The sequence below is a fragment of the Macaca thibetana genome, chromosome 7 (genome assembly GCF_024542745.1).
Source record: "Macaca thibetana thibetana isolate TM-01 chromosome 7, ASM2454274v1, whole genome shotgun sequence".
NCBI classification, from domain to species: domain Eukaryota; kingdom Metazoa; phylum Chordata; class Mammalia; order Primates; family Cercopithecidae; genus Macaca; species Macaca thibetana.
The window spans coordinates 107,932,974-107,959,038 of record NC_065584.1 but is presented as its reverse complement, the minus strand read 5'-3'; the positions used below and the strand labels follow the sequence as shown (position 1 = coordinate 107,959,038).

At 44.5% G+C, this 26,065-nt stretch overlaps 1 protein-coding gene across 2 annotated transcripts in view; it reads left to right on the top strand.

Annotated features, from left to right (window-relative positions):
- Nucleotides 1–680: 680 nt before the first annotated feature.
- LOC126958066 (stabilizer of axonemal microtubules 2) overlaps nucleotides 681–26,065 on the top strand; it is a 45,321-nt gene continuing 19,936 nt past the window's right edge. Inside the window, exons 1-2 of one of the 2 annotated variants that reach the window (XM_050796167.1) lie at nucleotides 681–830; nucleotides 24,596–24,798. In XM_050796167.1, coding sequence (XP_050652124.1) covers nucleotides 793–830; nucleotides 24,596–24,798 — 241 coding nt within the window. In that variant the 5' untranslated portion in view covers nucleotides 681–792. Of the gene's footprint in view, nucleotides 831–18,239; nucleotides 18,780–24,595; nucleotides 24,799–26,065 lie in introns of those variants that run through there. The other variant, XM_050796168.1, reaches the window with a different exon arrangement.

Genomic DNA, 26,065 nt, shown 5'->3' with positions numbered 1-26,065 from the left:
GCACAGTGACACCAGTAACCCTGCCGGTGGAGGAGAACTCTGGTAAACTTCTCCAGGCCAATGGCCACGTACAGGAAGGGTTGCATGCAGGAGGCTGACAAGATGCTGAAGAAGATGCTCCCTTTCTCTCTTCAGTCTTCCCCCAAGTCCCTCATTCTGACATTCTCGCTAGTCCTCGCGCGAGGTCGAATACCCAGCTTTATTCCTGCCCACCGAGCCCGAACAAAGTTTTGGGTCACGTGCTTATTATCCAAGCAGGTGCACTGCCGGTCTTTCATTCCTTTCTAAATAAAAAGGAAAAACGTCTACACTACATGCCCTTCATTTCTGCAGGGTTCCGGATTCGTTCTCTTTGAGGATCCCGGGTCCACACAGACAGGCCACGCCCCGACCCCAGATTGGCAGCCACACTCCGGGGACCGCCGCTCCCAGCCCGCGCTCGGCCCCAGCCCGGGTTTCCGCCTCAGAGTGGCAGCGAGCGGGGTCCTCCAGCACCGCCCAGAGGCTGGCCGAGGAAGATGCCAGTTCCTAACGCGAGCCCGCAATCACAGTCTGCAGCAACCCCACGAGCCCTGTTCCTCCTCCCGGGTCCCAGCCACACCAAGAGCTTCGGAACGCGGAGAACTCTGCGGGTCCTGCACGCCCGTACTGACGCGTCCCTTCCGCCGCCGGAAGCCGGCGCCGCGTCCGTCACCAGGCATCCCTCTGTTGCCTTGACTACGGCGGGCGCTGTAAGAGTGAAGAAGCTGCAAGTGCTGAGGCGAGCTGAAAGAAACCCTTGGAGCCGAGAGCATGAGGAACTGGTGTCTGTGTCAGATTTGTACCTGCGGGTAAGAAGTGGCTGGTGTAGTGGCGGGCCGGGGCTTGGGAGCCGACCTAGGGCCTAGGTGCACGGAGCCAGCTCCTCGGGAACCCTGAGAATGGCCGTCCTCCGCAGATCAAGGGACGAGGGCGCAGCGACATCCCCACTTATCCCTCTCCAGTAATACTCCCTCCGCACCCGCCGGCTACCTGGGGGTAAAACGTTTCTTCATAGCCCCTGAGACTCCCAAGCAAGGATGCAAAGTAAAATGCCACACAGGCCGGGTAAATAATATATGTGAAGCCGCGACGGGATATAAGACTGGTGAGTAGTGGCATGTGATCCGACTGGGAGAATACATTTCCACCCCGTCATCCCCCACCACAAAGGTGAGAAAGAACAGTGCTCAAGGCCCTGAGTCTGCAACCCATATCACACTTTCTTTCATCTGCTTTCTGTCCTCCCAGCCAGACCATATTCCCATTCCCGTCCAGGCAGCAGTTCTTTGGGATTCGCCTGACTGAAAAGGCAGTACAGTAGTCCCCACCCTGAAACCTAGAATCCAACTGAGTCCTGCCTAACAACCTTCCATCACCTAGAAACAGTCTTCTCCTTCCTCAGCTTCACTGTTGACCTAGGGATTAGATCATTATTTGCTAAGTAAATATGAACGTGTCAATCCCTTCGTATTGGTAATCCCCTTCAAAGAAAACACCTGCATGTTGATGGAAAGCAGTTTTTTTGATAGTCTCATAATAAACACAGTTCGTAATTAGAAGTAGATTAAAATATCAACAAATTAACTTTGGGTGTATGAATCTGCAGACTGGTATGCCGGAGAAAATCTTTACTTTTTTTCTAATTCATATCCAACGTAAGTTCCTTTCCCATTCAGCTGTTAGGAAATTCGGTCTTCATTATCTTGAGGGCTACCCTTGGAATGCTGTGATTTTACTTTTTGTTTGTTTTTGCTTGTGGTTGTTTTGTTTTTTAAGGGTTTTATCTTTATTTTCTGATAATGCAATAAATAAATACACATGAGGTGTCATAAAAATCTGAGCAAAAATATATTATAAAACGCCTTCATAATTCTATCTTCCACAGATAAGTGTGCTTTAAGACTTGCTTTACATGTGCATTTCTTTCTTTCTTTCTTTCTTTCTTTCTTTCTTTCTTTCTTTCTTTCTTTCTTTCTTTCTTTCTTTCTTTCTTTCTTTTCTTTTCTTTCTTTCTTTTTGAGACAGAGTCTCGCTCTGTCGCCAGACTGGAGTGCAGTGGCACAATCTCGGCTCACTGCAACCTCCGCCTCCTGGGTTCAAGCAATTCTCCTGCCTCAGCTTCTTGAGTAGCTGGGATTACAGGCAAACGCCACCGCACCCAGCTTATTTTTATATTTTTAGTGGAGACGGGGTTTCACCATGTTGGCCTCTATCTCCTGACCCGTGATCCGCCTGCCTCGGCCTCCCAAAGTGCTGGGATTACAGGCATGAGCCACTGCACCCGGCCTGCATTGATTTTTTTTTTTTTTTTAACAAAAAAAGAGAATATTCTGAGCATACTATTTTTTTTATTATTCCTTTGAAAGCGTTCTTTTGTATTATTATTATACTTTAAGTGCTAGGGTACATGTGCACAACGTGCATGTTTGTTACATAGATATACACGTGCCATGTTGGTGTGCTGCACCCATTAACTCATCATTTACGTTAGGTATATCTCCTAATGCTATCCCTCCCCCTGCCCCCCACCCCACGACAGGCCCCATGTGTGATGTTCCCGGCCCTGTGTTCCAGTGTTCTCATTGTTCAATTCCCACCTATGAGTGAGAACATGCAGTGTTTGCTTTTCTGTCCTTGTGATAGTTTGCTCAGGATGATGGTTTGCAGCTTCATCTATGTCCCTACAAAGGATATGAACTCATCCCATGGCTGCATAGTATTCCATGGTGTATATGTGCCACATTTTCTTAATCCAGTCTGTCATTGATGGACATTTGGGTTGGTTCCAAGTTTTTGCTATCATGAACAGTACCGCAATAAATATACGTGTGCATTTGTGTTTATAGTAGCGTGATTTATAATCCTTTGGATATATACCCAGTAATGGAATTGCTGGGTCAAATGGTATTTCTAGTTCTAGATCCTTGAGGAATCACCACGCTGTCTTCCACAATGGGTGAACTAATTTACACTTCCACCAACAGTGTAAAAACTTTCCTATTTCTCCACATCCTTTCCAGCATCTGTTGTTTCCTGACTTTTTAATGATCGCCATTATAACTGGTGTGAGATGGTATCTCATTGTGGTTTTGATTTGCATTTCTCTGATGACCAGTGATGATGAGCATTTTTTCATGTGTCTGTTGGCTGCATAAATGGCTCCATTTGAGAAAGGTCTGTTCATATCATTCGCCCACTTTTTGATGGGATTATTTGTTTTTTTCTTGTAAATTTGTTTAAGTTCTTTGGAGATTCTGGATATTAGCTGTTTGTCAGATGGGTAGATTGCAAAAATTTTCTCCCATTCTGTAGGTTGCCTGTTCACTCTGATGGTAGTTTCTTTTGCTGTGCAGAAGCTCTTTAGTTTAATTAGATCCCATTTGTCTATTTTGGCTTTTGTTGCTATTGCTTTTGGTGTTTTACTCATGAAGTCCTTGTCCTAAATGGTATTGCGTAAGTTTTCTTCTAGGGTTTTTATGGTTTTAGGTCTAACATTTAAGTATTTAATCCATCTTGAATTAATTTTGTAGAAGGTGTAAAGAAGGGATCCAGTTTCAGCTTTCTACATATGGCTAGCTAGTTTTCCCAGCACCATTTATTAAATAGGGAGTCCTTTCCCCATTTCTGGTTTTTGTCAGGTTTGTCAAAGATCAGATGGTTGTAGATGTGTGGTATTATTTCCGAGGGCTCTGTTCTTTTCCGTTGGTCTCTCTCTCTGTTTGGTACCAGTAGCATGGTGTTTTGGTTGCTGTAGCCTTATAGTATAGTTTGAAGTCAGGTAGCGTGATGCCTCCAGCTTTGTTCTTTTGGCTTAGGATTGTCTTGGCAGTGTGGGCTCTTTTTTTGTTCCATATGAACTTTAAAGTAGTTTTTTCCAATTCTGTGAAGAAAGTCATTGGTAGCTTGATGGGGTGGCATTAAATCTATAAATTACCTTGGGTAGTATGGCCATTTTCGTGATATTGATTCTTCCTATCCATGAGCATGGAATGTTCTTCCATTTGTTTGTGTCCTCTTTTATTTCATTGAGCAGTGGTTTGTAGTTCTCCTTGAAGAGGTCCTTCACATCCCTTATAAGTTGGATTCCTGGGTATTTTATACTCTTTGTAGTAATTGTGAATGGGAGTTTACTCATGATTTGGCTCTCTGTTTGTCTGTTATTGGTGTATAGGAGTGCTTGTGATTTTTGCACATTGATTTTGTATCCTGAGACTTTACTGAAGTTGCTTATCAGCTTAAGGAGATTTTGGGCTGAGACGATGGGCTTTTCTAAATATACAATCACATCATCTGCAAACAGGGACAATTTGACTTCCTCTTTTCCTAATTGAATACTCTTTATTTCTTTCTCTTGCCTGATTTCCCTGGCCAGAACTTCCAACACTATGTTGAATAGGAGTGGTGAGAGAGGGCATACCTGTCTTATGCCAGTTTTCAAAAGGAAGGATTCCAGTTTTAGCCCATTCAGTATGATATTGGCTGTGGGTTTGTCATAAATAGCTCATATTATTTTGAGATACATTCCATCAATACCTAGTTTATTGAGAGTTTTTAGCATGAAAGAGTGTTGAATTTTGTCAAAGGCCTTTTCTGCATCTATTGAGATAATCATGTGGTTTTTGTCATTGGTTCTGTTTATGTGATGGATTACCTTTATTGATTTGCATATGTTGAACCAGCCTTGCATCCCAGGAATGAAGCCCACTTGATCATGGTGGATAAGCTTTTTGGTGTGCTGCTGGATTCGGTTTGCCAGTATTTTATTGAGGATTTTGCATTGATGTTCATCAGGGATATTGGTCTAAAATTCTCTTTTTTTGTTGTGTCTCTGCCAGGTTTTGGTATCAGGATGATGCTGGCTTCATAAAATGAGTTAGGGAGGATTCCCTGTTTTTCTATTGATTGGAATAGTTTCAGAAGGAATGGTACCAGCTCCTCATTGTACCTCTGATAGAATTCAGCTGTGAATCTATCTAGTCCTGGACTTTTTTTGGTTGGTAGGCTATTAATTATTGCCTCAATGTCATAGCCTGTTATTGGTCTATTCAGAGATTCAACTTCTTCCTGGTTTAGTCTTGGGAGGGTGTGTGTGTCCAGGAATTTATCCATTTCTTCTAGGTTTTCTAGTTTATTTGCATAGAGTTGTTTATAGTATTATCTGATGATAGTTGGTATTTCTGTGGGATCTGTGGTGATATCCCCTTTATCACTGTTTATTGCATCTATTTGATTCTTCTCTCTTTTCTTCTTTACTAGCCTTGCTAGCAGTCTATCAATTTTGTTGATCTTTTCGAAAAACCAGCTACTGGATTCATTGATTTTTTTAAAGGGTTTTTTGTGTCTCTATCTCCTTCAGTTCTGCTCTGATCTTAATTATTTCTTGCCTTCTGCTAGGTTTTGAATTTGTTTGCTCTTGCTTCTCTCTGTTTCTTTTAATTGTGATGTTAGGGTAGTCGATTTTAGATCTTTCCTGCTTTCTCTTGTGGACATTTAGTGCTATAAATTTCCCTGTACACACTGCTTTAAATGTGTTCCAGAGATTCTGGTACGTTGTGTCTTTGTTCTCATTGGTTTCAAAGAACATCTTTATTTCTGTTTAAATTTCATTATTTACCTAGTAGTCATTCAGGAGCAGGTTGTTCAGTTTCCATGTAGTTGTGCGGTTTTGAGCGAGTTTCTTAATCCTGAGTTCTAATTTGATTGCACTGTGGTCTGAGAGACTGTTGTGATTTCTGTTTTTCACATTTGCTGAGGAGTGCTTAACTTCCAACTATGTGGTCAATTTTGGAATAAGTGTGATGCAGTGCTGAGAAGAATGTGTATTCTGTTGACTTGGGGTGGAGAGTTCTGTGGATATCTATTAGGTCCACTTGGTGCAGAGCTGAGTTCAAGTCCTGGATATCCTTGTTAACCTTCTGCCTTGTTGATCTGTCTAAAATATTGACAGTGGGGTATTAAAGTCTCCAATTATTATTGTGCAGGAGTCTAACTCTCTTTGTAGGTCCCTAAGGATTTGCTTTATGAATCTGGGTGCTCCTGTATTATGTGCATATATATTTAGGATAGTTAGCTTTTCTTGTTGAATTGATCCCTTTACCATTTTGTAATGGTTGTCTTTGTCTCTTTTGATCTTTGTTGGTTTAACGTCTGTTTTATCAGCAACTAAGATTGCAACCCCTGCTTTTTTTTGTTTTCCATTTGCTTGGTAGATCTTCCTCCATCCCTTTCTTTTGAGCCTATGTGTGTCTCTGCATGTGAGATGGGTCTCCTGAATACAGCACACTGATGGGTCTTGATTCTTTATCCAATTTGCCTGTCTGCATCTTTTAATTGGGCACTTAGCCCATTTACATTTAAGGTTAATATTGTTATGTGTGAATTTGATCCTGTCATTATAATGTTAGCTGGTTATTTTGCCCATTAATTGATGCAGTTTCTTCCCAGCATCAATGGTCTTCGCAATTTGGCATGTTTTTGCAGTGGCTGGTACCAGTTGTTCCTTTCCATGTTTAGTGCCTCCTTCAGGAACTCTTGTAAGGCAGGCCTGGTGGTGACAAAATCTCTCAACATTTGCTTATCTATAAAGGATTTTATTTCTCCTTCACTATGAAGCTTAGTTTGGCTGGATATGAAATTCTGGGTTGAAAATTCTTTTCTATAAGTATGTTGAATATTGGCCCCCACTCTCTTCTGGCTTGTAGAGTTTCTGCCAAGAGATCTGCTGTTAGTCTGATGGACTTCCCTTTGTCGATAACCCGACCTTTCTCTCTGGCTGCCCTTAACATTTTTTCCTTCATTTCATCCTTGGTGAATCTGACAATTATGTGTCTTGGGTTTGCTCTTCTCAGGGAGTATCTTTGTGGTGTTCTCTGTATTTCCTGAATTTGAATGTTGGCCTGCCTTGCTAGGTTGGGGAAGTTCTCCTGGATAATATCATGAAGAGTGTTTTCCAACTTGGTTCCATTCTCCCTGTCACTTTCAGGTACACCAACCAAACGTAGATTTGGTCTTTTCACATAGTCCCATATTTCTTGGAGGCTTTGTTTGTGTCTTTTTACTCTTTTTTCTCTAAACTTCTCTGCTCACTTTATGTCATTAATTTGATCTTCAATCACTGATACCCTTTCTTCTACTTGATTGAATCGGCTACTGAAGCTTGTGCATGTGTCACATAGTTCTCGTGCCATGGTTTTCAGCTCCATCAGATCATTTAAGGTCTTCTCTACACTGTTTATTCTAGTTAGCCATTTGTCTAATCTTTTTTCTAGGTTTTTATCTTCCTTGTGATGGGTTCAAACATCCTCCTTTAGCTTGGAGAAGTTTGTTATTACCGACCTTCTGAAGCCTACTTCTGTCAACTTGTCAAAGTCATTCTCCATCCAGCTTTGTTCCGTTACTGGCAAGGAGCTGCCATCCTTTGGAGGAGAAGAGGCGCTCTGGTTTTTAGAATTTTCAGCTTTTCTGCTCTGGTTTGTCCCCATCTTTGTGGTTTTATCTACCTGTGGTCTTCGATGCTGGTGACCTTCAGGTGGGATTTTGGGGTGGATGTCCTTTTTGTTGCTGCTGATGCTATTCCTTTCTGTTTGTTAGTTTTCCTTCTAAGAGTCAGGTCCCTCAGCTTCAGGTCTGTTGGAGTTTGCTGGAGGTCCACTCCAGACCCTGTTTGCCTGGATATCACCAGTGGAGGCTCAGTTGGAAATGCAGAAATCACCATCTTCTGTGTCGAACATGCTGCGAGCTGCAGAGTGGAGCTGTTCCTATTCTACCATCTTGGAACAGAAAACCCTGAGCATACTATTCTACAATCTGGGTTTTTACTATTTACAATCTCACCATCTTCTAGTGAACATGCATAAAGGCCACCCTCATTCTCTTAAATAACTATATACTATTAGCTTATATGATATATTGGTCAAGATTCTTAGTTATGGATAACATAATCTTCTCTGGTTAGTTTAGGCAAAAAGGAATTTATTAAGGAGTATATATATAGAGAGAGAGTTCACTTGGAAGAACTTAAGAAATCATTTTCAAAATAAGCTTCCAGGAAAAACTTCCAAAAATTTTACCACAGAACAGGACTGACAAGGAAGCCACTGCCTCTGCCACAGTCCGAAAATTGCAACAGAGCTGTAGACTTCAGAATCACTCATCTCTTCCAAGGTCAAGAAGCTGCCAAGTTAGGAAACCAGCTTGCAAATCAAGATGCCACCTAACAACTTCTAACTCCAATCTCTTGTTGCCTCTATTACATTCCATGCAAGCAAAATAAATGTTATGCCTTGACTCTCTCCTTATGTAGCTCTGTTCTGAGTCAAAGTATCAAGTGAATACATGTAGTAGGTGAAGCCTAAATTGTATGTGGAAGCTTCCTGCAAGAGCTTAGGAAATTCCCTATTAGCTTTTCAGCTTCTATAGTGTAACAAGACACTAAATTGTTATGAGACACTTAATTGCTGTGCTTCCACCATGTAGAGATAGACCATTATTTATAGATTGTTTTGTTATGCCCAGACCCTCTATTCCCCAAAGAAGACCACCAGAGTCCAGAGTCAAAGCCAAGCGGCAAGGATCTTTATGACAAGTTCGAACTTGGTCCCTCCATTACACAGCATACAAGAGGGCCTCGAACAATGCGAGTGTTTGCTTTTTATAGCCCGAAAGTTATAGGGGAACAAAGGAATTCTTTTGGTTCCTGCGCTTTCAGTAAAACTTTGAACGGCTGCCTCCTTATCGGAGACTTTTCCAGGTGGTGTTTGTACTGGGCTCAGGAAGTTTGAGAGACATATGGCGATATGTGGTGGGATGGGAGGATGGGATGTGTTTGTACTGGGCTCAGGAAGTTTGAGAGATATATGGTGATATGTGGTGGGATGGGAGGATGGGATGTGTTTGTACTGGGCTCAGGAAGTTTGAGAGATATATGGCGATATGTGGTGGGATGGGAGGATGGGATGTGTTTGTATTGGGCTTGTTTGTTTTGAGCCCGGGGCTGAGGAATGTGCCCAGCTCCCCTCATTCCCCCCTTCTTTTCAGGTATCTCTAGAGCCAATCTTGGGTCTTACAAGTCTGATTCTGTTTCAGCGTCTACAGGTTGGTATTGGGCTCTGAGGACCATGAGTTGTACAGTGTCAAATCTTTCTCTAACGAACCGCAAAATTCTGTTAACAACACAAGGTCCTATGGTAAGCAGAAATAGAAGACTCAGCAGGGGTCCAAGGAAGGGGGCTAACAGAGAAAACATAGATGAGTTCCACCATTGGTCTGCAGCTGAAGCAAACTGCCGTGTTCTTACTTCTGTGCTTAACTTGCGTAACTGTTGGACCCGGTCCTCCACAAGTCCTGATTCATTTATGTAGAAACAACAGTCTTCCTTTAGGAACATACACGTACCCCCTTTTTCAGCAGTGAGTAGGTCTAAGGCCCTCCGGTTCTGCAAGGTTACCTGTGCTAGGGACGTGAGCTGCCACTGGAGGGAGGCAAGGGACTCAGCTGACTCCTCCATAGCAATGGCAAATTGTTGGTACAGCTTGTTACTTTCTATGAGGGTGTGACCTAAGGCTCCCCCCGCTAGTCCGGCTGCCATGAAGGATGCGATGAGGGAGATTCCTGCAATGAGGGGGAGAAATATGGCTCGTGCAGGTCTCGGTCTAGGGACTGGGTGAATAACAGCACTAGTCCAGTTACCGGTATACCCTAGGAACTCTCCGGCAGTAAGTAGAGTCAACCGGGGAACTAATGTGACAGGAAGACACAGTAGGTTGGTAACAGAGGGGCTTGATAGGTTTTTAGATAATGTTCCATTACACCAGAAGAATATGCCTGACGGAGCCCTTAAGGTGATATTAGGGGGCGTTGCAGTGATGCTGCAGAGGCTGGAATTAGTTCCTGAGAAACAGTAGGGAAACTTTTCTTGACTGGGGTTTAGGTATAGTGGCACGTTAGGGATAGGGGCATATGAGAGGTTTCGGTGGTTGTTAGCTTGGGCAGAGGTAGAGGATCCTCACGGCAGGGGGACAGCGGTTAGCGGTGGACGCCTTAGAGTGGCACACAGAAAGCAGCCAGACAGGCTGTGAAGTCCTGTGAGGTTAGCAAGTTCTAATCCTTCTTGCAATAATTTTAACCAGGAAAAAGGATGTAAATCTTGTGTCAGGCGGTTTTCTTGTCACTGGATATTTCCATGGACCAGGGGCCGTACCTGCACTAGACCCCGCCACAGATAGAGGTGACTGCTAGGCCATGTGGAGGCGGAGGAGTAGTATACAGCCCCGTGTTGAGGCGTGGTCCAGCGGGAGTTCCAGGGGTCTCTAACTATCCATGTATATGAAAGGTCTCCGTCTCGTCTACGATGGAAGGGCCATCTGGGATCTATCTGTTCTTTTCCACCCCACCATTGGTATTTATGGACGATACAATAGTTATAAGGGCAGCCGGCACTTTGGTGCCACCAATAGTGCTTACAATTGTATTGAGTCTGATCATACTCGAAGCATATCATTGGTGCCACTGGTTTGGCTATTGGGAAATCAGTAAAGTTTAGTAAAATTGGGCTATTGCACCCTGAGGAGGGGCAATCTGCACTGGCCACTAATTTCCCGGGCTAATGAGGTTGCCCAGGGTGGGTTTGGTTTTCATAAAGCCAGAATCTCCAGACAAAGGGATTAGGAGCTGGCTTTATGTTTTCCCCAGCGGCCACTAGGGCGACCAACGTTAGAGTCAGACTACCTAACTGCATGTTTGCAGTGAGCTATGCTGTCGGCGCAGGGTGAGTTTTAAGGGGTTGTTCTTAGCTCTGTCCACAGTCCACGTGTCCGGTGCTTCAGCTGCCGCCATGATTGGTCCCAGGAGGTCGGAGGTTGGGTCCACCGGCTTGATGTGGGTGTAGTGGATCCACGACGCGATGCCTTCTACCTTTAGGGCGGTGGGTGTGGTTAGGAGTACCTGGAGTGGTCCTTTCCACCTGGGTTCTAGGGTCTCTTGTCGGTGTCGCTTGACCAGGACCCAGTCTCCTGGCTGGTACGGATGGGGTGTCGGCGGGGGACCGGTCTCATATAGTTCCTTCAGCTTGGGCCAGATTTCTTGATGAATTTTCTGCAAGGCTTGTAGGGAAAATAAGAGTTCAGAGACATTTTCTGTTTCAGACTTGAGCAGATCATCTTTTAGGCTGGGAACTAGGGGTGGGGGTCTACCATACATGATTTCATAAGGGGTAAGGCCCAGTCTGTAAGGGGTATTACGGGCCCGGAACAGAGTGTAGGGGAGAAGGACTACCCAATTAGCACCAGTCTCCATAGTCAATTTAGTTAAGGTCTCTTTTAAGGTCTGATTCATCCTTTCTACCTGTCCTGAACTCTGGGGCCTGTAAGCACAATGGAGTTTCCAATTTGCCCCAAGGATGGAAGCCAAATCCTGACTTACCTTAGCGACGAAAGCGGGCCCATTATCTGACCCTATCTGGACGGGGAAGCCATACCTGGGAAGGATCTCTTCCAGAATTTTCTTTGCTACGACCTGAGCAGTTTCTCTTTTGGTTGGGAATGCTTCAGTCCACCCTGAAAAAGTATCTACAAAGACAAGTAAGTACCGGTACCCGTACTTTCCTGGCTTTATTTCAGTAAAATCTACTTCCCAGTAGATACCGGGCCTGGTTCTCCTGAGCCTTGTTCCTGTTGCAGCTTGAGATTGGGGGTATGCGTTGTTAAGCTGGCAGACTTTGCAACTTGTCACGATACTGCTGGCCGTCTCAGCTATATGTCTGATTTTGAGCTTGGAGCGTCTGATCAGGTCTGTCATCCGCCGGGCCCCCAGGTGGGTGGTTCGGTGGATGTGTTCTAACACCTGTTGTCCTAATTTTTCTGGTAGGATGGTTTGGTCATTAGTATCAGTCCACCACCCATTCTGGACTTGTTTCAGGGGAAGTTTGTCAATCCACTGGAGATCTTGTTCTGAATATTCAGGGAAATTTGGCAAGTCCCGGGGGCCCGGGTCAGGGAGCTGGAGTGTAAGGAGTTGGCTGGGAGCCTTTGCCACATTCCTTGCAGTTTGGTCTGCCAGAAAGTTGCCTTGAGCAGTTGGAGTAGTTGGTTTCTGATGCCCTGGGCAATGCACAATGGCTAACTTTTCTGGCCTCCATAGGGCTGTTAGCAGGGCTAGGTTCTCTTGCTTGTTTTTTATCTCTTTTCCTTCAGCCGTCAGTAACCCTCGCTCCCTGTAAATGGCCCCATGTATATGCGCTGTTGCAAAAGCATATCGGCTGTCTGTATATACTGTCAGCTTCTTCCCCGCCCCTAAGGTAAGAGCTTGGGTGAGCGCAATCAGTTCAGCCTTCTGGGCCGATGTCCCCGGGGGCAGGGGTTCCACCCAGATTACCTCAGTCTCTGAAGTCACTGCCGCTCCAGCGTACCTCTGGCCTTGATGCATGAAGCTGCTCCCATCAGTGAACCAGACGAGGTCGGCGTCAGGAAGTGGGCGGTCCTGCAGGTCTTCTCAAACTCCGTGCACCTGAGCTAGTATCTCGGTGCAGTCATGGAGTGGGGCGTCCAGGTCCGGGTTGGGCAGCAGCAAGGCAGGGTTTAAGGTCGTTGGGGGCAGGAAAGTTATCCTGAGAGGATTTAGTAGTAGTCCTTGGTAGTGGGTGAGCCGGGCGTTACTCATCCATCGATTAGGTGGCTGTTTGAGTACACCTTCGATGGCATGTGGAGTAACGACCCGCAATTCTTGTCCCATGACAAGTTTATCAGCATCTTGCACCATCAGAGCCATGGCCGCAATCATTCGGAGACAAGGGGGCCACCCGGCAGCCACTGGGTCTAACTTCTTTGACAGGTAGGCAACTGGCCTCCGCCAGGGGCCCAAGTTCTGAGTTATTACCGCCTTGGCAACACCCATATTCTCATCCACATATAGGTGGAAGGGCTTGGTAATATCAGGTAGCCCCAGTGCAGGGGCAGAGAGTAAGGCGGTTTTAATCTGTTGGAAAGCCAACTTGGCTTCGTCTGTCCAATTAAATGGCTGCTGCCCCCGGGTTGCCTGATACAAGGGTTTAGCCAGTTCTGCGAACCCAGGTATCCATAGTCTGCAAAATCCCGCCGACCCCAGGAATTCCCTCACTTGTCGGGTGGATTGTGGCCTGGGGATCTGCAGAACAGTTTGTTTCCGGGCGTCTGTTAACCAGCGCTGCCCTTCTTGAAGCAGGTACCCTAGATATGTTACCTCTGGCTTACAGATTTGAGCTTTCTTTGCCGAGGCTCGGTAGCCCAGATTCCCCAGAGCTTGTAAGAGACCCTTGGTCCCTTGGATGCAAGCTTCCTGGGTCTCAGCAGCAATTAGGAGGTCATCAACATACTGTAGTAAAGTTATTTCAGGGTGTTTGCGTCGGTACTCACCCAGGTCTTCATGGAGGGCCTCATCGAACAGGGTAGGAGAGTTTTTAAATCCCTGCGGCAGCCTGGTCCATGTCAATTGGCCACTTATGCCCCTATCAGGGTCATTCCACTCGAAGGCGAAGAGCTTTTGGCTCTGAGGGGCTAAAGGCAAACTGAAGAAAGCATCTTTCAAATCTAAAACAGTGTACCATTGATGTTTAGGGTTTAAGGTACTCAGGAGGGTATACGGGTTAGGCACAGTTGGATGTATGTCCACAACCCTCTTATTGATTTCTCTTAAGTCTTGTACAGGTCTGTATTCTCCACTATTAGGTTTTCGTACTGGCAACAATGGAGTATTCCAGGGTGAGTGACATGGGCGAAGGACCCCTTGGTCAAGGAGCCGGCGGATATGCGGGGCAATTCCTTTCTTGGCCTCTAGGGGCATCGGGTATTGGCGTACCCGCACGGGGTCTGTCCCAGGCTTAAGTTCAACAAACAAGGCAGGACGGTGTTTTGCTAGTCCTAAGCCCCCCGTTTCCGCCCAAGCTTCTGGATATTGCTGGAGCCAGGTTGCTATGTCCTGGTCAGGGGCCGCTCGCTCCTGGTGGAGCCAGTACTCATCTTCTAGGGTTATAGTCAGGATGGACACGGGCCGATTGTGGGAGTTGGTCACGACCGGCCCTTCAGGGAGGAAATGGATCTGTGCTCCCATTTTAGTTAGCAGGTCTCTCCCTAATAGGGGACAGGGGCTCTCAGGGATGACCAGGAAAGAATGGTTTACATTCTTGGCTCCGAGGTTTACTGTCCTTTGTGTTGTCCATGGGTATTTTTTAACTCCTGTGGCCCCTTGTACCCACGAGGACTTGGAGGACAATTTCCCATTAGTTTTAACTAAGACTGAGTGCTGTGCTCCTGTATCGACCAAGAACTGGACTGGAGACCCCTCCACTTGCAAAGTTACCCTAGGTTCGGGGAGGGGATCTGAACCCCGTCTTCCCTAGTCTTCATCTTGAGTGACTAGTACGGGTGTAGACCTAGGGGGTCCCTGTCCTCATTGTTTCTTTTTGGGGCAGTCTCTTACCCAGTGGCTAGCCTCCTTGCAGTAGGCACATTGGTCTTTTCTCAGGTTATCATGCCTGGGGGGCCGCCTAGGTTGGGTGTACTCTGGCTGTAGATGCTCTTTCTGTACCACTGCTGCCAGGACCTTGGTCATTTTTTCAGTGGCCTTAAATTGCCTTTCCTCTGGAGTATCTCTGTTATTGTAAACCCGCTGGGCTATCTGAAGGAGGTCTTGAATCCGCTTTCCTTCCAAGTCTTCTAATTTCTGGAGTTTTTTTAATATCTGGGGCTGCCTGATTTACGAAAGACATTACAACAGCTGCCTGACTTCCTGGAGCCTCTGGATCTATGGGGGTGTACTGTCTAAAAGCTTCCATTAATCTTTCTAAGTAGGTGGCTGGGCTCTCTGTCTTTCCCTGCAGAATAGAATACACTTTAGCCAAATTAGTGGGCTTGCGAGCAGCTGCCCGGAGACCTGCCATTAGAGTCTGGTGATAAAGGTGTAGCCATCCCCTACCTTCTGCCGTGTTGTAGTTCCACGCTGGCCTGGTCAGAGGAAAGGTCGCGTTTATGAGGTCGGGGTTGGCAGTCGGTTGACCGTCGTCCCCCGGGACCAGCTTTCTAGCTTCTACCTGTATTCTCTCTCGCTCTTCCGTGGTAAACAAGATTCGGAGGAGCTGCTGGCAATCATCCCAAGTGGGCTGGTGGGTGAACATGACACTATCCAGTAAAGCCAGTAAATCTTTGGGGTTGTCTGAAAACCGGGCACTCTGAGCCTTCCAGTTACACAGATCACTGGTGGAGAATGGCCAGTACTGGAGCCTCGGGATTCCTGTGTCATCTGGGGGTCCTATTTCCCGAAGGGGTAAAGCCACCGTGGAGTCAGGCAGCTGGCGGGGGGTTAGCCCGCGAAGTGCGCCCTCGCGTCCGCCCTGCTGGCCCTTCAAAGTTACCTTCCCTGTCAGCGGGCCCATGTGTGCCGGCCGCCTCCCCTCCGCCTGCTCCCTCCCGCGACTCAGCCCGGGGGGTTGGGGCCTGGGGCCCGGAGGGGTACGGAGGGGGTTCTGTGAACAGTGGGTCCCCGCTATCAGGTAGAACAGGATGGGGGGGCAGTTGGTTGCTTGGATTTTAGTGGTCGAGCAACCAGTGTCTTACAGGGTTCAGAGGCTAATTGGAAAGGGGACAGCCAAGGAGGCGGGTTCTCAACAAGGTCCTGCCATATGAGAATATATGGGATTTGATCTAAGTGGCCCACACACCCAGGTAGGAAAATCTTGGACTTTACCCTAGTGATGACCGCAAGTCGGAAGGTCCTTTCAGGTGGCCACCCTACATCAAAGGCAGGCCATTCGGAGCGACACAGAGTAATTAGCTTTCCTTTCCTGATTTCCATACCAAGATCATGGCCCCTTGCTCTTACTTCTTTGAAATTATTTGTAAAGAGAGATAGAGGAGTGCTCTGGGTATTACCCATCCTGTAATAATTTGTAGTCCCTTCCTGTAAAGGAATGTGGGTTTGAATCCCTGCAAAGGAAATCTGATCTGACTTATTAATGATATTTAGTCATGCTCGTGCTCCGACAGCCCAGATCAGAGACAGTTACTGCCCAAACCGCAGACCGGCGCTCGGGGCAGTTCAGGTCAGAGACAGCTACTGCCCAAACCCCAAACCGGCAGTCGGGGCAGTTCAGATCAGAAACAGCTACTGCCCAAACCCCAAACCGGCAGTCGGGGCAGTGCAGATCAGAGACAGTTACTGCCCAAACCGCAAACGCGCTCGGGGCAGTTCAGATCAGAAACAGCTACTGCCCAAACCCCAAACCAGCGCTCGGGGCAGTGCAGATCAGAAACAGCTACTGCCCAAACCCCAAACCGGCGGTCGGGGCAGAGCAGATCAGAGACAGTTACTGCCCAAACTGCAAACGCGCTTGGGGCAGTTCAGATCAGAAACAGCTACTGCCCAAACCCCAAACTGGCGCTCGGGGCAGTTCAGGTTAGAAACAGCTACTGCCCAAACCCCAAACCGGCGGTCCGGGCAGTTCAGATCAGAAACAGCTACTGCCCAAACCCCAAACCGGCGGTCGGGGCAGTGCAGATCAGAGACAGTTACTGCCCAAACCGCAAACGCGCTCGGGGCAGTTCAGATCAGAAACAGCTACTGCCCAAACCCCAAACCGGCGCTCGGGGCAGTGCAGATCAGAAACAGCTACTGCCCAAACCCCAAACCGGCGGTCGGGGCAGTTCAGATCAGAAACAGCTACTGCCCAAACCCCAAACCGGGCAGTGCAGATAAGAGACAGTTACTGCCCAAACCGCAAACGCGCTCAGGGCAGTTCAGATCAGAAACAGCTACTGCCCAAACCCCAAACCGGTGGTCAGGGCAGTTCAGATCAGAAACAGCTACTGCCCAAACACCAAACCGGCGGTCGGGGCAGTTCAGATCAGAAACAGCTACTGCCCAAACACCAAACCGGCTGCTCGGGGCAGAGCAGATCAGAGACAGTTACTGCCTAAACCGCAAACGCGCTCGGGGCAGTTCAGATCAGAAACAGCTACTGCCCAAACCCCAAACCGGCGCTCGGGGCAGTTCAGGTCAGACACAGCTACTGCCCAAACCCCAAACCGGCGGTCCAGGCAGTTCAGATCAGAAACAGATACTGCCCAAACCCCAAACCGGAGGTCGGGGCAGTGCAGATCAGAGACAGTTACTGCCCAAACCGCAAACGCGCTCGGGGCAGTTCAGATCAGAAACAGCTACTGCCCAAACCCCAAACCGGCGCTCAAGGCAGTGCAGATCAGAAACAGCTACTGCCCAAACCCCAAACCGGCGGTCGGGGCAGTGCAGATCAGAGACAGTTACTGCCCAAACCGCAAACGCGCTCGGGCAGTTCAGATCAGAAACAGCTACTGCCCAAACCCCAAACCGGCGCTCGGGGCAGTGCAGATCAGAAACAGCTACTGCCCAAACCCCAAACCGGTGGTCGGGGCAGTGCAGATCAGAAACAGCTACTGCCCAAACCCCAAACCGGCGGTCGGGGCAGTTCAGATCAGAAACAGCTACTGCCCAAACCCCAAACCAGCGGTCGGGGCAGTGCAGATCAGAGACAGTTACTGCCCAAACTGCAAACCAGCGGTCGGGGCAGTTCAGATCAGAAACAGCTACTGCCCAAACCCCAAACGGGCGCTCGGGGCAAACCAGCGGTCGGGGCAGTTCAGATCAGAGACAGCTACTGCCCAAACCCCAAACCGGCGGTCGGGGCAGTTCAGATCAGAAACAGCTACTGCCCAAACCCCAAACTGGTGGTCGGGGCAGTTCAGATCCTAAGCTAGATCAGAGGAGCACCAGGGGACTTCTCCCACCGGTCTCCACTGGCCGTCCTATAGCGCGACCGCCAGGACTGTGCCAGCTCCAGTTTCAGACCTCGCGAGTCGCAGATTCAGATTCAGAACAGACACAGACAGACAAACGGAGACGAGCCGGCTCACCTATCAGTAGATCGATCCTAGTAGATCCGTTGACCAGGGGTCTGGTGGGCTTGGGGGAATCCCGGACAAGCCCCCAGATGTTATGCCCAGACCCTCTATTCCCCAAAGAAGACCACCAGAGTCCAGAGTCAAAGCCAAGCGGCAAGGATCTTTATGACAAGTTCGAACTTGGTCCCTCCATTACACAGCATACAAGAGGGCCTCGAACAATGCGAGTGTTTGCTTTTTATAGCCCGAAAGTTACAGGGGAACAAAGGAATTCTTTTGGTTCCTGCGCTTTCAGTAAAACTTTGAATGGCTGCCTCCTTATCGGAGACTTTTCCAGGTGGTGTTTGTACTGGGCTCAGGAAGTTTGAGAGACATATGGCGATATGTGGTGGGATGGGAGGATGGGATGTGTTTGTACTGGGCTCAGGAAGTTTGAGAGATATATGGTGATATGTGGTGGGATGGGAGGATGGGATGTGTTTGTATTGGGCTTGTTTGTTTTGAGCCCTGGGCTGAGGAATGTGCCCGGCTCCTCTCAGTTTTTATAGAGGAAAAAGGTTTTTTTCAGTAAAGCTCTAGAATTTAGAAATTGTGAGTTTATTGGCGGTCTCTGATTAAAATGCAATTACAACACAAAATGTTTTTTAAGGTTAATCTTTCAGTTTATTTTTTGCACAGGCGACATCATTGTCCACATGGAACCACAAGGATTTATGAAAATTCTGGGGTGTTTTTCCCTACAACTGAGTATTTGGAAAAATATCCTATATATGACAATGTTCTTCCAACTCAGAGTCTTAAACCCAAGCAAGAAATTCGAGCATGCCGTGGTAAAATGGAAGGAATAACTACATTTAAGTAAATATTTCGTAACTATTTGCTTTACTTATTTTTCTTCCAACTCTTCTGCTGTCAATAAATTTTTCTAGCTATTTAAATTACTGTTTCATGGATTTAAGTTGAACCAATCTAATAGGCAAGAGACTAGTTAAGTCACAACTTGAAAAAAAACAGAAAAATGAGAATTAGGTAGACAAAGTGTGAGAAGAAGAAAGGGATATAAAAAGTTCTGTTTTTTTTTTTAACTTCCTAAAATATCTAATATTTGTCTGCTTTCCACTGTCACTACCACCTACAGCAGAGTATCCAATCTTTTGGCTTCCCTGGGCCACACTGGAAGAAGAATTGTCTTGGGCCGCATGTCAAATCCAGTAACACCAACCATAGCTGATGAGAAAAAAAAAAAAAATCACAAGAAAATCTCATAATGTTTTAAGAAAGTTTACAAATTTGTGTTGGACTTCATTCAAAGCCGTCCTGGGCCGCATGCAGCCCATAGGCTGCAGGTTAGACAAGCTTGACCTGGAGGAATGCAGTCGCTTTCTAAGTGTAATATATGAATCTACTCTAGTTTTTGCAGTCTGATCTGTTTTAATACTTCAGCCTGCCCAAATGCAAACCAAATCCTATCACTTTTCTGCTTAAAATACTCTTAAACTTTCCCTTTGTGTTTAACACAAACCAGAATCCTTACCAAAACCATGTAGAGGCATGGTTTGCTCACTACTTAATTCTGTAATTCATTTTCACTGTAGTATCCTTTTTACTCTTTTATGCTCCATCCCATGGGCCATTTTTTATTTATTTGAAAAGTGCCAGGTTTCCTTGTCTCAGGGTCTTCCAAGATACTATTTTCCCTACCTGCAATTTTCCTTCCCTCTCTTAGCTAATGCTCATTCAATCTGCAGATCTCAACTAAATTATCACTTGAATAAGCCTTCTCTGACACTTCACCCAGTTTTCAGATTAGGTAAAATTCTTCTATGTAAGCTCCCAAAGCACCTTCATGTTATTTATCATTAGGTTGGTTTCAGTGTTTCATGAAAGCAGGAAATAAGTCTATTGTTGTCTCAGCATTCTATTTTTAGAAAACTAATACAATGCCTACTAGCACATAGTAGGTACCCAATATTTGTTCAGTGAGTGATGAAAAAAAATCCTCTTAAATCTGTACTTTTCACTTGAACTTACCTTTTTTGATTTCTCAAATTTTTGTCAGTTAGGTGGATTAAGTATATTTACTCATTATTTTATTTAAACTGTTAATGTATGTGCTATATTCAAGGTACAATCCTGGTGTTAAGTATAAAAATGTCAATAAGTTTGTGAACCCCAAATATCTGAGATAGGTCTCAGTTAATTTAGGAAGTTTATTTTGCCAAGGTTGAGGGCGCATGCTGGTGACACAGCCTCAGGAGGTCCCAATAATATGTGCCCAAGGTGGTCAGAACACAGTTTGGTTTTATACGTTTTAGGGAGACACACGTCAATCAACATATACGTTAGATTAATATTGGTTTGTTCCGGAAGGGCGGGACAAATTCGAAACTGGGAGTGATCTTGCAGGTCATAGGTAGATAAGAGACAAATGGTTGCATTCTTTTGAGTTTCTGATGAGCTTCTCCAAAGGAAGCAATCAGATATGCATTTATCTCAGTGAGCAGAGGGGTGACTATGAATACAATGGGAGACAGGTTTGTCCTAAGCAGTTCCCAGCTTCACTTTTCCCCTTAGCTTAGTGATTTCGGGGCCCCAAGATTTATTTTCCTTTTACAAGTTGAAGTTCCTGCTTTCAAGGAACTCAGACATCATATTTCTATAATTTAGAGTTTTTAAAATGCTCTGTAATAGCTTTAGATTTTGATGTTAGCCATTTTCATTTCATTTCAGATGCAGCTCATTCTTATATAGCAAAGGTGGAGACTTTCAAACTTTTAGTCTAATATGTCTATTTTTAACATTTCAGGCATTCCTTGCAGTAATAATACTTTGGTGACTCTAGTTACTTGTGTAGGTGTATGGCTCTTCCACAGATGGAAGATTTTACTTAGTCCTCAGATTTTTGTATGCAGTAGTGCCATCTAGAAGTGTTACAATTGCAGATTCCAGATCTCCATCTAAAAGAGCCAGTAGATAATAGAGTGGGTCTCAGGAAACTACATTTTTAACCAGCATTGCTAGTGATTCTGTTGCCACTGATTCAGTGCAGTAGGTCAGGAACTGGACTGCTCACTGAGGATGACATGGAACATAAAACAGAGACGGTCTTTGCTTTACTGTTGTTTATAGTGCTGTGGGAAAGTCCAGATAAGAAAATATCAGATAAATAACTAAGATAATTATGGATTTTAATAAGTGAGATGAAGAAATTGAACAACTGGTTGAGACTGATTGAATGGGAATGGCTCTTTTTCTTCACTTTAATTTATTAATATTTATTTCTTGATGCTTTAGTGGTTCATATTAGAGATTTAAAATAAATTTTACAATATTTGTATGTATTGAACAGAGATTGTGCTTTTAACCAGTTCTAAGTGTAGAAATTGAGAAAATTTAACCTGCCATATCTTTCTTTTAAAAGGCAGTTGCTTTTCAATTCTGGATTTCCCCTATTGACTTATTCAAGTAAGCCTTAATAGTTTTCTTTTTTAAAAAAAGAAAGTCCCAAAGTCCAAAATGCCAATAAAAATAAATTTATTCATTTCTTAAATTGTCATCTCTTCACTTAGTAAGACATTGGATCTTTTCTTTCTATTTTCACTGGGAAACTAGCAGTATTTCTAAGAGTCATAATCTAGGAGCTTGAAACTCTTGCTTGACTCCCTCATGTTGACTGTGGTGACTATGCAGTAGAAAGTGGATTTATCTGTACAAACAAAAAAGCATTCTGTACATTTGCATAGTACAGGAAGTGGCTGTGTAAAGAGGTGTCTGAACTTGTACAAGATTTTGGATCCTTTATAGCAGTACAGTTGTAGCTAACTTAGATGACTGCCAGAGTTGGCAGGAAGCCTACCCTGAAGGAGTAGGATTCTAGACACATCAAATGTTTTAGGATATATCAGATGAATAAGACTGCATTCACCCTCTACTACTACTCCATAGAAAGCGGCTTTGGGTTTGGAGGCATACTTTCTAACACTTAACTAGTCTAACCAGAGAAACTGAGAGTTCTAAGCTTTTGCTTTGCTTTTCCCTTCCTGATTCTCTCACTTCCTGACTGCATTTTAGCCTATTCCCCTCTAGCTTGTATTTAGGAAGAGCGAAGAACAACTCACATGTCTTGAGAAGCAGAGGTATGTGATTTCTACTACTCTTCATTCATTAAATAAAAAATTATTAAGCATTTATTAAGCATCAAGCACTATACTAGACACCTGGGATATAGTGGTGACCAAAAGCAGTCATGATCTCTGTGCTGACAGATGTTGCAACCTATTAGAGATGGCAATCAAAAACATTACTCAAAATGAGTCTAAAATTACAACAATGATGAAATCTATGAAGGATAGGCACAGGTATCTTGACAGCCAGAATAAGAGTTTGACTTTATCAGGGAATAAGAAAAATGAGTCAAAACCTGAAGGATGTTAAATTAGCTGGATTAAGAGGGGGAAGGAAATGCATTCCATGCAGAGAGAGAGAGAGTAGCATGTAGCAGGAAGGAGCAGGGAAAGGAGAAAATTATCAAAGAGGGCCAGCTGGAGCAGAGAAAGCAAGAGGAAGCACAGTGACAGTTGAGGCTAGTGAAGGAGACCAGGCAGAGCCTTGAAGCCATGTTCAGTGTTGTCTATGTCCTTATAGTAATACGTCATGAAGGTTTCTTTTCTTTTTTTTTTTTTTTTTTTTTTTTTTGGTGGAGGGTAGAGTAGGGAGGAAGGGAGTTAAGGAAGAGGCCAGGGAGATGAGAGCAAGAATGACCTGATCAGATTTACTTGGGAAAGCATTACTTCAGGTGCCATGTGGAGAAAAGATTGGAGGAAGAACTAGAGTAGATGTGGGTAAATGAGTTTAGGAAGCTATTAAAGTGATTCAAATGAGCCATTGTAAAAACTTTGCATATTATGGTAGTGGCAGATGTGGAAAAAAGTGATTAGATTTGAGAGATATTTATGAGGCAAAATTGACAGTAGTTGATGATGGACTAGATAGGGGAGAGTAGTAAGGTATAAAGGGTGAGTCCTAAATTTCTGACTATGCGTCTGAAACGATGGTAATAGCATTCGCTTAAATAGAGAACAAGCAAAAAGGACCACATTTATTGAGGGGAAATAGCGAGTTGATTTGTGACATATTAAGTTTTGAGTTGCCACTGAATATCCAAGAGACCATCATAGATGCTGGTATGGAGCTCAGAGAAGAGGTCTAAGCTGAGATGTAAATTTGAGAGTTTTTTCAATCTAGGTAGTAATCGAAGCTGTGGGAGTAGAAGAGTTATCCTCAGGAGTGAACAGTGGATGAAAAGAAGTATGTGTAGGTAGGTCCAAGTCTTGAGGAATGCTAACATGTATTTAATGACCGAGTAAAGGTAGATGAAGCTGCATAGGAGACTGGCAAGAAATAATCAGGAAGTCAGGAAGAGAAAGTTTCCTAGAAACAGACAGTGTGGATGATAATGTCAATTACTGTTGTAGAGGTCAAGTAAGATGAGGACTAAAAATGTTCAATGAATTTAATCACATGGAAGACATGGTGAACCTTAGAGCTATATTAGGGAAGTGGCAATGCTGGAAACCAGATTGAAATGGATTGGAGTGGGTGAGAAAACAGTTAATTAGTCTAAGAAGTTATGTTGTGAATAGAAGAAGAATTCAGTGAGGGTTTCGGGTTTCTTCAGGGAACTTACAGACATACGCAGCAAATATTGATTAATACAAGATAGTTTAATCACAAAATGAGTCATGTGCCAATAGAGTCCAGAAGAAAAAAGCAATCTATGAAGACTTGGGGCAGTAACAGTAGTGGCTACCATATTGATCTTACTGTGTACCAAGCAGTCTTAAAAGTGTGTGTGTATATCCTTAAAAAACAACTATGTGAGATAGAAGATATTATTGTGCCCTATGAAGTATAAAGAAACTGGGGCATAAACAGATTAATGAAATTATCCAAGGTCCTGCAGCTAGTAAATGGACGTAGGCAGTCTGATCAGTCTAAGTTTGTGTTCTTCTCCATTCCTCAGTTTTTACCTCAGTGTCTGCAGTACTACCTCTGTCACATAATGTTATATAGTGCCCAGGTTGGCTGCATTACCATCCCAGATGCATTACCATCTGGGAGATCCAAAGATGAGGAACACTTATATCCATAATCTGAATGTGATTTATGTCTAAAGACCAGAGTTACTAATCATCTAACAATAAGCGAGAAAACAGCGTGAATTCAAAAAGAAGAAAGTATGCCAAAATAGTTTGCTGGAGACTTTAAGTAGGATGAATAAGGACTTTGACAAAGTGGACTCAGGGGGAATATATTTTTTAAACTTTTCAGGTTTAGTAAATTTTACCTGAAATTTCCTCCCAGGTTAGAAAAAAAAAATCAATTACTTGAGGATATTATTTACTGAAAATCCAATTAACTGACGTTAATTAAAAAGTAATGATATTTTAAAAACTAGAATTTTTGATATATTTACTTTTCTCAAGATATTTAGTCACTGGATAGGACTTTATAAGAAATTCAGTTACTTCTTTCAAGTAGTTTATCATCTATTACCATTTTAATATCTTCTCAGACTTTTCAAGGAAAAAAAGCCTTGACATTTTCCATATTTCATTGAAATAATTAGAAATAAAAGAACTTGTGAGGCTGTGTTTCAAATTTATATATTTCAGGTCGGATTATCGTCCTTATGAAATAGTTAAACAGCCTCGCCATGTGCCAGAAGAATATAAACCAAAACAAGAGAAGATTGATCTTGGTACTACCTACAAACAGGATTTTAATTCGTACAAAGTGCAGCCTGTGGCAATAGTCCGGCCTTTGGAGAGACAACAAGTTAAAAAAGGAAAGTTGGACATGGTCCCGACTTATAAAGGTAACTTGCCATTTCATAAATGAAGGAGCCAAAAAACTAAAATTCACTTCCAGCTTTAACATCTAATATCAAATTATAACTTTGGTGTGCTGCCAAACTTAGCCTCCATGGCTCAGGAAAGAACATTTCTCTCTTTGGCAAAATAGTATTGTATAGTAACAAAAGAAAATAGACCATTTGTCTGATTGAGAGGTAAAAGACCCACATTCCCATCCAAAGTCATCTACTTTATTAGTTCTCTCTGTTTCAAAACATGAAAAACAAGGGATGCCATTAAACAAGCATTATGTTAACGTTTGTCACTTCATGTCACATTTAGTTGGCATTGTTCTTTTCTTCCCATCCTAGAAAGAGTTGAAATTCTACCGAGAGTATTGGGATCTTTGAGGTCAAATAAATAGCAATGCTTTTCTCCATTCAAGTCCTGAACCAACCTATAAAGCAAAAGAGTTACCAGATGGGGAAGCACAATGTTACTTTTACACTGATAAAGGACAAAATAGAGAATGAAGCTTTCATCTGTAAGCAGGCGATTCCTGATACTGAACCTCAGAATTAGGTAGGCTTATGTACCCCATGATAGATAGTGCTAGACTGCCACATAGGGGTCCTGCTCCTCTAAGAATTCTGAGATGGTGGAAGGGTGAGAATACTTTCTCTTTACAGGCAACTGACTTAGAGGCATAGGAGTTGGGCCATGTGTGTTTTTCTTTCCAAAAACGTGTTTTTGTTGTTATTATTGAGACAGAGTCTCGCTCTGTTGCCCAGGCTGGAGTGCAATGGCGGGATCTTGGCTCACTGCAACCTCGCCTCCCAGGTTAAAGCGATTCTCCCACCTCAGCCTGCCAAGTAGCTGGGATTACAGGTGCATGCCACCACACCCAGCTACTTTTTTTGTATTTTTAGTTGAGATGGGGTTTCACCATGTTGGCCAGGCTGGTCACCAACTCCTGACCTCAAGTGATCCACCCATCTCAGCCTCCCAAAGCCTCCCAATGTGCTGGGATCAAAGGCATGAGCCACCACACCTGGCCCCAAAACCTGGAACGGGGTCTTTGTTTTTAAACAGGCTACTTTTGAGGAATGGGGTCTTTGTTTATTAAACAGGCTATTTTTTTTTTTTTTTTTTGAGATGGAGTCTCTGTTGCCCAGGCTAGAATGCAGTGGCACAATCTTGGCTCACTGCAACCTCTGTCTCCTGGGTTCAAGCAATCCTCCTGCCTCAGCCTCCTGAGTAGTTGGGATTACAGGCACCCGCCACCACACC